Source organism: Pisolithus orientalis, assembly GCF_024613125.1.
Source record: "Pisolithus orientalis strain OTSU chromosome Unknown F5J12scaffold_35, whole genome shotgun sequence".
Classification (NCBI taxonomy): Eukaryota; Fungi; Basidiomycota; class Agaricomycetes; order Boletales; family Pisolithaceae; genus Pisolithus; species Pisolithus orientalis.
The window spans coordinates 385,064-401,369 of record NW_026260816.1 but is presented as its reverse complement, the minus strand read 5'-3'; the positions used below and the strand labels follow the sequence as shown (position 1 = coordinate 401,369).

Sequence of the window (16,306 nt, the reverse complement as noted above, 5' to 3'; positions counted from 1 at the left end):
AGGCCATCTGAAGACAGCTCACCTGTGGAGAGGTTGTAGACAGCAGGGGAGAAATGCCATTCTCCAGGGGCATGTAAGGACGACTGGGGGAGGTAGTGATGTATGAGGATGTGTAAGAGTACTTGCCAATGGTGTTGGACAGGTTCAGCGAGTCAAAGCCGGGATGGGGGGAAGATGAAGAGGGGCCGGGCACTGCCATAAGGTGATGTAAGCTACAACAATGATGGAGGATCTGATTTGGGCTTACAAGACATGGAGGAGACACCATAGGGGGACTGTGGGTACTGGAGATAGGCCTCGAGGTTGAGGGTGTCATAGGCGAAGGGGGCATCAATGAAGTTGGGTTGGAAATGGCACAATGAGTGCACCTAAAATCTTGTCACAATCACCAAAGAGATCTGGAGGTAGGGGGAAGCAGATGGGCTCAGGAGCCACATGAAAATGTACAACATGTGCATATGCACACATGGTGGTACCAACTACTGAATCGATGTTATCGTAGCCCAATGCGACATTGCTACCAAGCAATATTGTGACTAGGCAAGAGTGGCGTCATTGTTGGGTGGAGAGGAGGTGTCGTTCCATCATTGGGTGAGGCTAAAGCCAGAGCAGTCATCGTCATTGTCTGCCAAGGCTGAGGGCAGTCTCATCGCTGGGATGGGGATCCCAGATGTTATCGTCATTGGGACAAACTGGGGTACTAGGTCAGATGCAGCTGGGGTAGAGGAACAAAAATAAGAGATAAAGATTAAAAAATAAAAAAGGAACTGACAGACTTGCTAGAGCTGGAGCGCTGGCATCAATACGCTGTGGCAGAGGGTCATCGAGAAAGGCCAGGGATGGTGACAGCCATTGTTGTGGAGGCTGGGGATGGGGATGGCAATTGTTAAGAGGCTGGGGATGACCATCGTCATCAAGGCTAAGAGCGATACTGTTGCCGACACTAGAGCATGGACAAATTATAAAATACCTGACAATCATTCTGTATCAATAATGATACAATGAATTATGGTGCAGTAACTTACTGAACGACTCCATGAGAGTCTGAAAGGCGTCGATGCTTGTGAAGTTATGTTAATAGCCTTGTAATTAATGGAACAAGTCATGAACATGGTGACGGAACGAGAACAAGAAATGAACATGTGGCTATGCTGCTTGATAATGTACCAACCAGGTTTGGTAACGAGTTGACAATATCCTAAGTACCATAGTCGTTGTAGTTCAGACAGCAAATACAGGCATTTTTTGTCACCGAAATCCAGAGGACAAAATCACATTTAAAATCATAATTCTACTCTCGCAAAAATGTATATGAAGTATGCGGGAAGGCGACAGCCTTAGATCTTAGACAGTGAGAAAGGTACTAACAGAATTGGCACGACCCAACCACTATTTCTTTCCACGATTCGTCGCTCTCGTATGGCATTTCTCCTGTGGTGGCTGGGTAATAAGAGGTGCATCAGCTGCAACAGGTGTGATCCTCTGCTTTGATGCTGCAGAAGTGCAGCGAGCAGAAGAAACGGAGCGTCCAGATTCAGCATCACCCGGGTCAGTAAGGGAAAGTCTTCCGACACCAAGGTGGACTTGAGTCGTAGCAGACAGCCTCGCATTACCTGCACCTTCGCAGGAAATTGAAGCTGACGCTTGATGGTTGACAGTTGTATCCTCCAGTACAGAAGTACTGGCACTGGGAGGTGGGCGAACAGTGGCTGCCATGTCAGGAGGATGGGAACCAGCCTGCGACTGTAGTGGGGACTCGGCTCCAGTGGAATTGGGGATCGAGAAAGGGGTGTCAGAATCCTGATCCATCTCCTCAAGAAGGTCATTCCTCGGACTAATTCATTTTCAAGCTTGTTTCGGGACCATTGATTGCCACTGAGAAACACTCAAAGGACGACTCATTTACGGTACAAGCGCAAGTATGCTCGCGACCACTTCGTGATCCCACTCCCATCCTTTCTCCCGATGACTTGCTTCCCTCTGGCGACGATTACCACCCACACCACACATCAAGGCATAGGTCTGGTCTTTACTCATACCTGACATCGTTGCGTGCAGGAGCATTGAGTATGTTGCCTACTGTTCCCAAAGCGACTTCTGTGAATGATATGTACCTGCTAGTGTGGATCGGACGCAGAATGCATTTGACAATGTGCCACATCAAATGGGTGGCAAGAAAGTGTCGAATAAATGATCGGACACTGGTCTATTTAGCTTTCATATGCCACGTCGAAATCGGTCGAGGATGAGTTGAGGTGGTCGCAAGGGAGCAATGCAGACTGGCACCTGATGGCATCGATGATGACAACGAGAGCATGGCTGGTGACGCCGGGACAGATTACACCCGTCAAGATGCAGGACCTGATACTGAGAGCAGGGATAATCTACTTATTGCACGCGTGGATTGTGCTCACCCAGAACCCCTGTGTCACCACCCACCCCCACCCCCTCCCCTCCCCACTGGTATCAAGGACCTCTCAGCTAAGATTGTTGTTGCCAGGCTACCCCGAGCTTTCCGCAAGCAAAAGCAAGATGTTCGCATTCACATCACCTGCCATTTGGTGATTTATGTACACATGCTCCTTGTAAAATTTAGAGTCCTCGATGAAGGAACATTATACAGCGAGCCTGATCAATCACATGACACATTTCATACTTTATGTGAATAATTTACTGACTATCATGCGTCCGAAATTGCATACTAGCCGCAAGTACTGCTTGTAAAGTTGTTTAACTTCAACTCCTATTTTCTCATGCGTTGGACATTTCCTGCACTCACTTTCATTGCTCACTCTCATCACTCATTCTCATACAGAAAGCCACTCTACTCTACAAGTATCTGTGAGTCACTCAGGATGTTTTTTTATTTGCATAACTAATGTAATTCTCAGTAAATGGCCAGGAAACACGTGCAGAGGAAGAGGAAGAGTAGGAGATTGCATAGGGCAGCGAATATCAGCTCCACCAGAGTTGGAGGGTCGAGTGGGCTGGATGGTATGTCATTTTCATCCCTTAACATGCACTGTGGAGATGAACACATAACAGGTGACAAGGAAGGACCTTCTGCAGTCATGGTCAACTGCAACGGTGTTGGTACCGGCCATGCAGTAATTGGAGGATCACCCGGGACAAACAGTGCATACGGTATTTACATTTATCTGCATGTACTAATGTCACTTTCTATATTACTAGTCTGCTATGTACAAGTTGGCAACGATGTGGAGTCGCAAGTGTTGGAAACGGAGGAATCTTTTATGCCCCTGTTCACCATTTTTATTCTCAAGACTTTCTTCTCGCTCGGTTTATCCATTGTTTTCTGGTGTTTCCAAGTTTGCATGTCATACCTGCGGCATTTTCGAAATGCGTTGCTTTGACTTTTTAAACTTCCTTTGAAATTTTGACTATTGTAACTATTATGATTTTAGCCACCATTTCAGCTTTGAAAACTGTCCAATTATTGTGCTTGTTCCACGGACTCCTAGTGTATTACTGATTAGTAGCTCGATTCTAATACTGTAATCAGTGCATGCATATGTCATTGGTATTATTAGTAATCAACGATAATCGATTAAAGACCGTCTATTATTATGCTAATGTTGTTTCTCAAGAACCTGAATCATGGGACCCTTGCGCAATCCTCGAGGCAAGTACAACTACTCCGAGGAAACGCTTTCTACCCTCCATATATGCCGGTTTTGCGGCAAACAGTTCAAGGTACAGGGTATCAAAAGGCACGAAATCGGCTGCAAAAAACAACAAGAATTACAGAAAGAACAAGCCGAACGTGGGAAGGAGTTGGAAAGAGAAACTTGCAAGGGTGAGTTCATAGCTTTTAAATTCCTTCTAATGCTTGAATTGATCTATTGCGTGTCTGCAGCTCAAAAAAAGGCTCAACTACTAGATGATCGTGCTTCAATCAGTGCATCTGTTGCACCACGGCAGCATCTATCTCAATCAGATGCTGGTTCTTCCCATGCTGTTTGTGAACATGTAGATAGTGATATCTATGGGGATGATGGCAATGGCTGTGAGTTTCCATTCATATTAGCTTGATATTCTTCACTTATCACAAAATAGTTGATCCTTTGGTTGATAGCAATCAATTGAACCACAATGACTACAGCGGGAATAGTAATGATCCTAGTAAGTACCTCTTCAGCATATAGTGTTATCGGATTGATCATTTAACTGTGATATTTTTCTAGCAACTGTGGACGCATCCGTGGATGCATCCGTGGAAAGCACTTCCAATATATCTACTGAATTGCCATCACGATCATGCCCGCTATCTACTGCTTCCCTCCAACCGCCCACTGAATTTAAAATGGAGTACCATCCATGCAGTCGTTGGCCTGTTTTGCACCAGCCGTATGAAGAATTTGGAATCAACAACGCTGCTTTGCCCACTATGGTTGACTCCATGCCATGGAAACCATTCAAAACTTGAGGTGATTATCTTTTTGCAGAGATCGCCCTTGATGCTGGATTGAACAAGACTCAAGTCAATGGATTATTGGAACTTTTCCTTCTTGTAACCAAAGGTATGGAGCAGGTGACAATGAAGAATGATGCTGAGTTGCAGAAGGCATGTGATAATGCAGGAGCCGAATTAACACCTGTGTGTATTAGTTGTGCTGTGCTGTGAATGCTATTTATCGATATTGATCCTTTAGTTCACCAAGCACATCATCTCTGCACCATACAAGGGCAAGGAGATGGAGTTTGAGGTTCATACTCGGCCAGTCTGGGACTGGGCTCTTGACCTGCTCGCTGACCCACAATTAGCCCCACACTTTGTCTGGGACGCTGAACGGGTTTACAAACACAATGGGGAAGAGTATGAACGCTTTTATGGTGAGCCTTGGACATGTGATCACTGGTGGGACATACAGGTAAGTATGTGCAAGCACAGTTCTTGTCCCTGGGCTGATTATAACATTGCTGTCCCCTTAACAGTCTCAGCTTCCTGCTGATGTTGAAAATGCCATACCATTCTGTTTTATATTGTATGCTGACAAGACAAGGCTTTCATCTCATGGCACTGTGAAAGGGTACCCTGTAGTTGTTCGGTGTGCTAATCTCCCTGTAGACATCCGGAATTCTGAGTCCGTTGGAGGAGGTTGTGTTGTCGGCTGGCTTCCGATTGTAAGTTCTACGTTATAGTATGGTCTGCTCACAATACTGACATCTAATGCGATCTAATCCTTCAAGATCCCAGAGGATGCAGCTGAGGAAGGTAAACTTGGCTATACAACTTTGAAATGTGTTGTTTGGCATGAAAGTGCCATCAAATTATTCGAGGCCATGGTTCACTTCTCGGCAACTGGCTTTCAGCATAGGTGTTGGGACGAGATTATATGGTATCTTTTCCCATTGTTTTTGATACTATCTGCAGACTATGAGGAACAGCAAGTCAATGAACAAATCGGTTTCTGAGTTAATTGAATGATTGCACCAACAGATGTATGATGTCTTTAATTCGAGGTCGGAATGGCAAGGCTCCATGCCCTATATGCCTCGTGCCACTTGAATTACTCCACGACATTTCTAAGACTTTTGCTCTTCACAATGCAGGGCAAGGAGAGGAAGCATTGCGAGTTTACAACGATTGTAAGGCCACTGGTGAAGCAATTCTCAAGAAACTTGGTCTGCGTCCTGTACCCGTATGTTCCTCATAGCCCCCATTCACAGTAAGTTTATTAAGGGTAAAAGAATGTCTTTTGGCATATCAGGTACTCTGACCCTCACTTGGCACTGAGTTTTGATCGCTTGCATGTCCTCCACCTGGGATTGTGGGGAAAACATCTCTTTGAAGATCTGAAGATCATTTTGAGGTACCTTGGATGTGATGCAGAAGCAATGGTTGAACGACTGTGAGCTCGATTCTGTTCTGAGTTTTGGCATGTACTAATCTACCCTACAATAACAGTACAAAGGAGTTTCCACGCTGGTGGAAACTGTTTCATTTCACAGCCATCCTCAAGGTGACATTTAATGATGGGAATAAGTTTGCTGACCTATCTATTGTGAGCCAGATTTCTCCATGTTTCATGGTGTTTCGCTGACACGTAACTTCCTGGTAATAGCAAGTTTTTTATCCCGCATTAAGTATCCTTACGAAGGCAGCATGTCCCGAGGGATATCTCCTTCTTGGCCTTATCAGCAGCTATCTACAACTTGATAGTCTGATCGGCCTCGACATCCAAACCAATCGCACGCTCTCTGCCATTGAAACTGAGCTTCTTGTTTTCAACGAAAGGCTACAGGTGAGTCTTGACTCTCCATTTGAAATGCTATTTCTTTAGTTAGCTCTCTCGGATGTCACGTTCACTTTCATAGGCATACAAAGAGTGCACAATGAACTCTTCCATCCCAGGTCTCAAGGTAGATTGGGACTTTCCAAAGGTGCACCTGTGGAAACACATGGTGTGTGATATACGAGAAAAGGGGGCAGTGCGAAACTACAGTACTCACCCCAACGAAAAAATGCATGGCCCTCTAAAGGAAGCTTATCAAGATCGCTCAAATGGTAGGGATGTTGCTGGACAGGTAGGCGATTTATTAAAGCTTTGGGCCTGGATGTATCTCACCCTTTCTGCTAAGATTCTTCGTGTTGACCAACATATCCTTGCGTGCAGGCTCCTACGTACTCATATAGACCAGTATGACAAGTGGCACAAAGCAAGAAGTGGGGATGATAACGACAATAGTGTCCTCAAACTGGGCTTTGAGGGACATTGCAAGCTTGGGTCACCGTGCAAGCCCACCACCATCCAGGGGATTGAAGCGGAACATGATCGTGAAGACAAAGCATACCTGAGGCTTCAAAGAAAGTTCACCAACTATATCAACAAATTTCTGCCTTCAATTGGGCACGAGCTAAAAAAGTGGGTTACCATCCCAGCTGATTTTAATGTATGTGTTTGCCGCTTGCATGCCAATTAGATGGTGGCTGATATCATACTCACCAGATATATGAGTACCGCTACCTCAAAGTCAACTACAAGTCTTGTGTCGACTGGAAGTTGGCTACCGATCATTTGCGATGTAACTCTCAGTTCTTCGGCACTCCTCGCTATGACTGTGCATATGTGCAACTCACATCAACACAAACAGCCTTTGTTCGCTTGATAACCTTTTTTATGTGTCAAATCCACGGCTATGGAGAACTTCAGCTTGCTCTCATTCAGCCTTATACTGCAAGTGTCGGCCAGGAGCGTGAACTGGACCAGGCCATGAAACTTACACGCATCAAGGCTGTGCCTAGAAGCGATTCCACATTTATTCCATTAGTTTCGATCATTCGAGGTGCACTCTTGTTCCCTGACCCGAAGAAAAAGGATGAATTTCTTGTGGTAGACCATGTCGATGGTGACATGTTTCTTCGAATGAAAACATGGAAGCAGGGTGGCTCGGTGTGTATTAATATTTGCTGAGCAATGCCATTCAGAGGGAGAATGTTGTCGGACCTTAGTCGACATGACCCAGAACTGAATCCTACCACAAACTCATTTTACTGCATCGAGGTCAACTATTCCATTTCGATCCGACACCTTTACATGTTACAGGCTGCATCTCTTTTACATTAATGGCTAACGCTCAATAATCAAGGTATGTGATTTCCTTGCTGCTTCAAGATGTAACTGATAGCAGGTTTCGGGCTGGAAACATATATAAGGATCTTGGTCCAAGCTACGTTTTCCATTCTGCAACGGCACTCCCAGACTCACGACCAGTTTTTCCCAGTTGCCCCAGTTTAATTATTTGTTTTCAGAATGCCCCAATCTGACTCTGAGGAGGATTTCACCAGCCACATTGGTGCCATTGATGGCGGCAATGATTCTCAAGCTGACAAAGGGACTCATGGAGATAGCTCTGACTCTGGAAGTGACCTCGAGCAGATGCAGAGGGCCCTCCATGTCCCAGGTCCCACTGCAGATGTGCAAGAGTTGAGAAAGGTATGGTCCTTTTCTTCATGTCTGTCTACTACGATCACTGACATCTATTCTCAGGCACTTTCCTTTGTACAAGAGGCTTATTTTGAGATGCGGAACGAGCTTCGAAGCGTACGCAGGGATTATGTAGCCCTTCAAGCTACAGTCCCTGCTCGAAGTCGCAATCATACCACAAAGGCACCCTCTGAACTCGATAAATCCATTGCCAAAGCTGCCAAGAAGTATATGATGTTCTACAATTTCTGGATCGACGATTCAATTTTCCCGACAATTCGAAAACCAAACATCGATCCCCGCAGCCCCATGCGTTGGTCATCCCCTCAAGCGATGGCTGATGGGACAGTTGAAGAATTGTATGAGGCGGTTCCAAAAGAACTCCATAAGCAGATGGAGACATACCAAGCGTTCAAGACTGTAGTAAGTTTAAACTCATATCTTCTGGATAATACGTGCTAAACTATTGTATTTGACTTGTATTAGTTTCGTCACCATGTCAATACAGAACATTCTAACCTGCTCAAAGCAGTTAAAGATAGTGCTTCCATTGTCTTCTCATCTTTGAAACTTCCTGTCGATATCTTTTCAGAGTCTCTCCAAGATTCAAAGGCTACCAGCAAGGATCTTCTCATTTTGTTGAAACTCCCAGAAAATGTTGAACTCAATGACAAGTATGAACGTCTTGCACCAGTTCTGTTCACCGATCCACACAACATGACCTCAGACATGATTTTCAAGAGTGTGGTACTTGTCAAAGTAAGTTTGTCGTGTTCTATTTCTCTAATTTGACTCAGTTACTCTGCTTATAGATGGCACGTCTTCTGTTGAAGGGGAAGAGTTCACTGCTTGGCACAAAGAAAAGGGGAGGGCCAAAGCCTAGAGGGGAAATTATGAAGGTCAATAGCATCACCGAGGGAATGATCGCTAGTTTCACCGTCATGGTCAGTCCTAACATAAATCGTGTCCATGATATAGGGAATGCTAATGATAACATTTTCGTGGTAGGCACGCTACTTGCTCACTCATGACACAGAACTCAATGTGGAAGGAAACCACACAAAGATTCGATATCATGATGATTTCAATTTTTATGTCCGGCTACTCTTCAAACATAATAAATGGTCACGGGAAGTCATGCAGTTCTTTAATGACGATTTATTTGGGCCACAGCCTCCCCATCAACCACTGCAGTTTGAGCCTACTCACTTAGCTCCTCAGCCACATAACTGGGAAGATGACACAAAAGCGAGACAAAAGCAGCATCTAACAAATCAGCGTCCTTCTCGATGAAGCTCGTCACACCATACGAGCAATTCCCTGCATATTAAATGGTTAATTCCAAACAAATTCTGTGTCAGTTGTTGGAGGACGAGCACAGTGAGTGTACAACGTTGTTATTCCAGATGACCTTGCGGAATCCAATGAGTATTGTAACCAAGTAGCTTACCCCTTCGCAACAGGTAACGAAAGGATATGGTTAGCACCTTGGCAGGCAGAAATGAATCTATGGTTGCGACTCCCAATGCCACAACCATTGTGGTAGAGGGCAGCCAGCAAGTGGGCATCCGTGAGCACACTTGACAGTGTCGTAGAGCAGGGAGATGGTGGAGGGGCCAGGTTACTAACCACACGCATATACCCGCACAGCGATGCGAATCTGCAAAGTGTCAGAAGCCCTGGGGTTACCTGCCAGAGGCGCAAAACTGTGCGTGGGCGAGCCAGAAAGGCTGGGAAGTCAAACAGGTGCATCGGATGCATGCACACACGCGCAGAGTGTTGCGAACGACTCATGAACAGCTGCAAACTCATTAGCAACCCCCGACGTACCTGCCAGAGGCGCAGTATCACGCATAGGGGAGCCAGAAAGGCTCGAAAACCGAACAGATGCATGGAACACGTGCGCACACGCGCGGAGCGTTGCGAGTGACCCACGAAGGCCTGAAAATAAATCAGAATGCATCAGCCCCAGAACCACACCTAGAGGTGCCACACAGGCCCAGGAACCATGCGGATGCATCAGGCACACGCACGCAGGCACAGTGCGCTCAAATCCATGCAAAAATGGCTGCAAGAACCCAAAGATGTCAGAATGGGCCGAAACCGCCCAACTCACTCATTGGCACAAAGAGCTGGCGAAGTGGATGGCTTGGGGAAACATGCGGATGTGTCAACTGCATGGATGGACGTGCAGAGCAATGGGAACAACCTGAAAACTGCTAAAAACGTGAGCAGAAAAGTCAGAACAAGCCAAGGAGCCAAAACTCACCTTTAGAGCTCGAAATTGAAATGGCCAAGTATCCCGAAGGACAGAAACATGTTAACATTGACGGAAACAATGTGCACGCGCCACGAAACACGCTGATCGAAGCCCAGGACACGCAAAACATAAAGATTGCCTTTGGGGAATGGTTGAGGTGATGGGCAGAAGCAAGGACTTCGTGGCGAGTGTCGAGGTTGAGGAAGCTAGTGGTAGGGCTGGCGAATGAAATGGTGAGGTGAACAGCACTATCGGCAGCAGCAATGTCGACTTGCGACGAGTGGAAGCAGCGTGCCTGACTGCAAAAGGTCAGCATATTGCATATTTGCAGCAATGCAAGATGGTGACAAAACGACTTATGGACCGGGGCTGCCTGGTTCACCCAACAATTCTTCAAAGCCACAACATTGCGAGTGGTGACAGCATCTCAGGCCATGCAAAGCGAATGCATACAAATATGGTGAGTGTTCCTTAGGGATCTGAGGGGCTTGTTGAAATCACATATGTGTGCATTGCGCACGGCTGGACAAGCAAGGTTTCTGGCGGCGCTTCCCAATTACATTAGCATGCCATAATCAGATCTCGCACGCCATCATAACGACTCTTTCAATGCACATAATAATTCAGGGACATCACGTTATCATTTGGCTTCATTACAATGATGCCAAAACTTTTTGTGACATATGCTCGCCCAGCACCACAGAAGACCAGGATATAGTCACTGTGCACAGCTAAAGGACGCGTTTGTTCGAGATGATAGATACTATGTGCCGCAATAACAGTGAATGGGTAAGTACGTTGCAGCACATGTTGTTTACTGCGCCATCTCGTAAGTACATGATGTAGTTCGGCCATCGCTAGTAGTATGTAGACAAATGAATGCGATGAACGCACACATTCCTAAATTCCCATATCGGGAAGGGCTCACGACGCGCTCACAAATATTTTGCTAACTGACATTATTTTCGCAAACCGCTCTAAGGCAAGTTCGTATCCGCCATATTGTTCGAACGTTCTCTACGTGACGATCTTTGCAACGAATCAAACGAGAAGTTGGGAAAATGCCTACTTGCAGACTGCGTACAAACGATCGACGAGAGTCTGGATTGAAACTGCCTGTTGGAAGCCGAAGGAAGTGCCTAGATGTTATACAAACCACGTATCAAGTCTAAGAGGTACCGCCAAAGGCACTGACAACGTCCTGGTACAAGATGTCCAAGTGAAGAAATGACAAAGCCCGTATTCTAATCAAAGGATCAACGGGCATGTACAGAACTCGATACATCGCCAAGAAATACAGACAAGGTCCTTTAATGCTGATCCCTGCTAGCATACCGCTAGCAAGGTTAACTGCGCCGTCACGTCCCACCCTCACAAGCCACATTCGCTGGCGGGCACTTCAGCAGCAGTGACCTCCACTCTCCCTAACGTGCTCGCCTGCCCGTTCGTCAGTACGTTCATCGCCTGCGGTGATACCGTAAACCCATCTTTCGACACATCCAGTGCAAGGATGTTAATAGTGTTCTTTGCATACGTGATGGCATAACATTTGCCGCAGTTAGCGTCGTTCCAGTTCGCGATGGTTGGTGCGCCCCCGAGGTAAGGGAAGTTGGAGAAAGAGCTAAGGGTGGTGTACCCTTTGCTTTCGAGTCCGTTGGACCCATCAGAGCAGGCGAGACTGGAGAGGGGACAACTGGCATCGCCATAGATGGCGTCATAGGCGAGAAAGGTGGTCATCTGCCCGAGAACAGGCGTGGAGAGGAAGAAAGCAAATGTGAAGTAGAGGTACAGCATTGTTTGGGAATGCCACTTGTCTTGGTCCCAGGGATGAGGTCGGATGAGGAGTTGGCCTGGCAGACCAACAGAGGCACGAGTCTGGTAAAGTATCGCGTCGTCGTCGACTTTATATATATTCTTATCATTGGATTAGGCTCACGCTGGCAGACGATCATATGGAAATTCATGTGCATTGCAGACTTCTGACAACGATCCTCATTTCTCTGGCACCTATGGAACGGCGGGGATGAGCGGCGGCACACATGCTAACTTTGCGCTCGAGAATGTGATACGAAGCTCGCTGCGAGGTGGATATGCTTTTCAGTTCCTTCTTCAGAGGACGTTTCAAGATGACTTGGCATATGAAGAAGTGCTTAGTAGGAAGTTCGAACGGCAGAGCTTCGGGAGGCTCACCCAACTATCACACCAGAGTGTGGCGCATGTCTGTTCCAGGTTCCTCCGTCGAACGACAGGGAATGCTGAGGTCCGAGAGTTGCGACGGGACACGTCAGCGTGGTGTATTCGTTGAGGACATGATCAGAATGAAATCGCTCAGTAGACTTCCGGTTTACTCGACATTTACCGACTATGGTGGATGTGATCTTAAAGCAAGATGAGTAGTTGTGCACGGTAGGTAAGTGCGAACGTCCTTCGCCTCCTGCCCAATGAATGATTACACTGAATTTTAGGACCCAGTCCCAGCGGACCGTACCCTAGTTTTGCGGATTTCCACCCCTAAGGGTAGCCCAAGGGCATAACGGGAACTGAATGTACACAACATCGTCTATCTCTGAGTGGCTACTCGTCGTCCCACAAGATTTCCTTGATTCTGCACCATTTTTGTGCGGGATTCGCCGTCCTCGCTTCCGAGGATCATTGCTGCAACAAGAAAGCAGAAATACCGAGGTGTCATGGCCTTCCAGCTTGGTTGGAGTCGAAGATACATATGGTAGTCGTTGTCGCAGAATCGGTGACGATAGTGAAACGCTCCATGAATACCCCCAGGAGGACTGGTAGGTCGCTGCTGACCACTATGGGCACTAGGTTCACCCGGATATACATGAGGGCGAAGTTCGACCGGACGTCCACCATGATGTGTTAGTTGTACCAGGACAAGAGTGATGGGTGGCTGCCAAGCGAGAGTTCGTTGCTTTTATGTCTCTCCGATGTGAGGTCATGCCTGTGATCCGGTCCAAAGCAGGTGCTCGGATTTCGGCACGAATGTATATTCATAGCCAATGGAAAGGTGTGTATGCATCTTTTACTATCGCTACTTTGCAAAGCAGATTCAGCGGAGGTTCATTACTTGGTCACAGCTAGCTATCGTTTTGTGAGGTCTGATTCGTGTGACAGGGATTCGAGGAAGCGTCGTAAAGTGCACCGGACAGTTACACTCGCAGGAAGAGGCACCGTCGCATATTCACCGTGCATGTTCACGTTGTCATACTATTCACTGCGGTGTTGCCGAGCATTCTTGGACCGGACAGTTCCGACGAATCCACCGGCACGCCAGGTTGTCGCAAACGACTTGGAGTAGATTTCAATGACATCATTAGTAACTGCAAACCTCAACGAGTGTCCACGGTAGCTGTTTCCAGGGACTGATCTCCAAGAGATGAGTTTCGATGTTAAGTGTACCAAGAGTACAGATGCATGTTGTGATATAGTAGCAGAACCAACAGAGATTGGGAAAAACCAGAAATAGGAGCACAACGAGCACTACGCAGACAAAGAGTACAGCAGTCACTACTATCTTCACCCAAAGTATGTCACCGTACCAGACAGCGACAAGCCATGCCATGGAACCGCAGCCCGCGCCAACGAACAGGAAGACAGTTGGCATCACCAACAACGCGACAGCGATATAGCGTTCGAAGTTTCGCTTGATTCGCTATAGTCGTTGGTTGTTACCAAAGCGACAGGAATCATCGATAACAGTGACAGACTGACCTCAATGGAATCCTCGGTCATGATGCCCAAGTACATAATTAAGCCAAGACCGCACGCAGTGGACATTATAGTATTCCAACAAGCACCCGCGATAAAAAGGTATGGGACTTTATTGTCCCAGGCTGCGTAGTCGACTGGGGGAGGAGCGGTCAGAAATGAAATAGTGGTCCTTGCATTGCAACAGAGTGAGTATACCAGGGGTACATCAGAGCAACTCAGTTTGGGACGCACGAGACAGCAAGGGCGGAAACGACGGTTAGGTTTTTCGTGCGTTCCATTAATTTGTCTCTGAGCTCCGTGAACTTCTTGCCTTTGAGCTTGCCAATCTTGTCTAGTGAAGGCGCTCCAAGTGAGAGAAGGGAAACAGCTGTATGAATGAATGGATGGTTAGAAATAGATAGACTGTTAGAAACATCATCAAAATACCACTCACATTTCCAGAATGAGACCCAAATATTGTCCTTGCCCTTGCCCTTGTCCTTGTCCTGGTCCTTGTCCTTATCCTGCTCAGAATCATTGGTGCGTTCCAGAAGTGAGCTGAGTATGATGGCTGCAAAGTCGTCATTGTTGACGGACTGTCCGAGTGCAGCAAGTCGTTCGCGCAGTTTGCGCATCTTGTCGAGGTAAGCAAGGAAATCGTCATGCACAATATTCTTGTCGAAGTGATCAGGGACATCGTCATTCGCAAACATCATGAGAGGATGATGATGTGGAAATTGGGCTACGGCTGGAGGGAGGTAAGGGCGTCAGCTGAAGAAGGTGCCTACCATCTCCTTTTATGTGCTACCTTCGATTTGCAATGAGGCACACAACCCACAGCGAGCAGAAGGCCGTATATCACCTAGTATAACTCATGTGCGCCAAAAATATCAGCATGGTGGTTGATCGTTGAACGCTGAGCGCCGAGCAATAACCCAGAATATAGGTCTGTGGATCTAGTCACGCATGCCCTCAACCCACCAGACAGATGCCCACTTGCAAGCTATGTAGGTGGAACCGAGATATGTGGGAACGTGGACTTTGTTCCGGAGAAGCTTGTGAATGTCTAGATATTAGCTGTTCTCCCGAAGCAAGGAGTCGATCGCAACCCAAATAATGATGCGTTGTTGTACATATTTCTCTCTCTTTTTGTTGCTTTGCTGCTGTAATAAACATACCTGTAATACATGAGTCAGTACCTGCAATTGATCCGAAATGAGAAATTGTGATTTAGTAAACGCCGAACATGAGGAGACGGTGTGGAAGACATTCCTTCAGGGACTTCCATGCCTTGCTAGAACATCCTCGATCGGTGTGTAATTTGTAGCGCGTCTGCTAGTACTACCCACACAGGAGTGCTATATCTCTAGCGAATGGTTTCAATTCCAATGTTGGTGGAGACTGACCAACAGGAAGCCTTTAACAAAGTTTGTGTCAACCAGTGCTGACCCTTTGCATAGCGAGCCGTAGGAACTTTTTGTGAAGATTGTGCCATGAACCTGATGATTTGTTTGGCGTCAATTGACGGCTGGATGCGCTGGTTACGTAAATTCAATATGGTTCCGGGGTAGGAACTCCACTCCCGCTATCAATTCTTTTCATACTCCACTGCGGTATATAGGACATCCGATCAATCGCCATTTCCATAATGCGAAGCGCGTGCCCACGACCGCTCCACTACGTGTTTAGCGCCCCCATGCAGCAATGGATAGTTACATCAGCACTCATGACAATCCATTGGTACGATAGGTTCAAGGTTGTATGGAAAGCTAGGGGTTGAACATTGACCTATCAACGCATGGCAATTGGCTATCGAGGCTTTGATGTTTACCCAAGAGCGAAAACGTTGGGGACGGTGGGCAAGCGTGTTAAACGCCTTCGAAGTGACTGTTGCTAAGGGCTGGATTCTAAGATATAAATTTCATCATTTAGTAATGCCGTGTCCAGAATTCCAAAGGAAATAAAAGATACATGTTGTGAGATTATAGTAGGACTGATTGACTACACCAATAACCAGATTCGGGAACATAACGACGGCTGTGGAGCTAACAAACAGAATGGTCCCTACCACACAGCCAAGTTTCGTTGCCGAATTAGATAGACCCAATCCATGCGTCGACAACACAGAACGCTGCAAAGAACAGGAAGAAGTGGATATCAAAGGTAGTTGACGATTTGGGGTCCTGTTCCATCGTGAGAGAGGAATATGTAGAAATTAGACCACGACTGGGGGGAGGTGAGGGCGTAAACTGAAGAAGGTCCCTATATTCTCCCTTTACGTGCTACCCGTCGTTTGCAACGAGGCACACGGCTCATGAGGGGGAAGGCCATAGACGCCTGAGTAAAATGTATTGAACCTAGTATAGCCTAGGCGGACCAAAGATGACAGCAT

At 46.7% G+C, this 16,306-nt stretch overlaps 4 protein-coding genes across 4 annotated transcripts; 2 read left to right on the top strand and 2 right to left on the bottom strand.

Moving 5' to 3' along the window:
• Window positions 1-4,324: 4,324 nt before the first annotated feature.
• Window positions 4,325-7,436, top strand: F5J12DRAFT_907015 (uncharacterized protein; the record flags this gene model as incomplete). The annotated part of the gene is made up of 12 exons (XM_051748861.1): window positions 4,325-4,411; window positions 4,469-4,618; window positions 4,674-4,892; window positions 4,957-5,145; window positions 5,212-5,408; window positions 5,462-5,663; window positions 5,713-5,873; window positions 5,930-6,026; window positions 6,087-6,266; window positions 6,340-6,549; window positions 6,604-6,915; window positions 6,972-7,436. The coding sequence occupies 12 exons, from the start codon at window positions 4,325-4,327 to the stop codon at window positions 7,434-7,436; spliced, it is 2,469 nt and encodes an 822-aa protein (XP_051596823.1).
• A 339-nt stretch (window positions 7,437-7,775) lies between these two features.
• Window positions 7,776-9,242, top strand: F5J12DRAFT_896047 (uncharacterized protein; the record flags this gene model as incomplete). The annotated part of the gene is made up of 5 exons (XM_051747906.1): window positions 7,776-7,958; window positions 8,013-8,372; window positions 8,436-8,708; window positions 8,762-8,893; window positions 8,958-9,242. The coding sequence occupies 5 exons, from the start codon at window positions 7,776-7,778 to the stop codon at window positions 9,240-9,242; spliced, it is 1,233 nt and encodes a 410-aa protein (XP_051596822.1).
• A 2,102-nt stretch (window positions 9,243-11,344) lies between these two features.
• Window positions 11,345-12,003, bottom strand: F5J12DRAFT_922326 (Cerato-platanin; the record flags this gene model as incomplete). The annotated part of the gene is made up of 1 exon (XM_051749312.1): window positions 11,345-12,003. The coding sequence occupies one exon, from the start codon at window positions 12,001-12,003 to the stop codon at window positions 11,581-11,583; it is 423 nt and encodes a 140-aa protein (XP_051596821.1). The 3' UTR covers window positions 11,345-11,580.
• A 1,610-nt stretch (window positions 12,004-13,613) lies between these two features.
• On the bottom strand, window positions 13,614-14,627 carry F5J12DRAFT_896045 (uncharacterized protein; the record flags this gene model as incomplete). The annotated part of the gene is made up of 5 exons (XM_051747905.1): window positions 13,614-13,704; window positions 13,764-13,876; window positions 13,936-14,104; window positions 14,167-14,302; window positions 14,369-14,627. 5 exons carry the CDS (start codon window positions 14,625-14,627, stop codon window positions 13,614-13,616), a joined length of 768 nt encoding a protein of 255 aa, XP_051596820.1.
• Window positions 14,628-16,306: the final 1,679 nt, after the last annotated feature.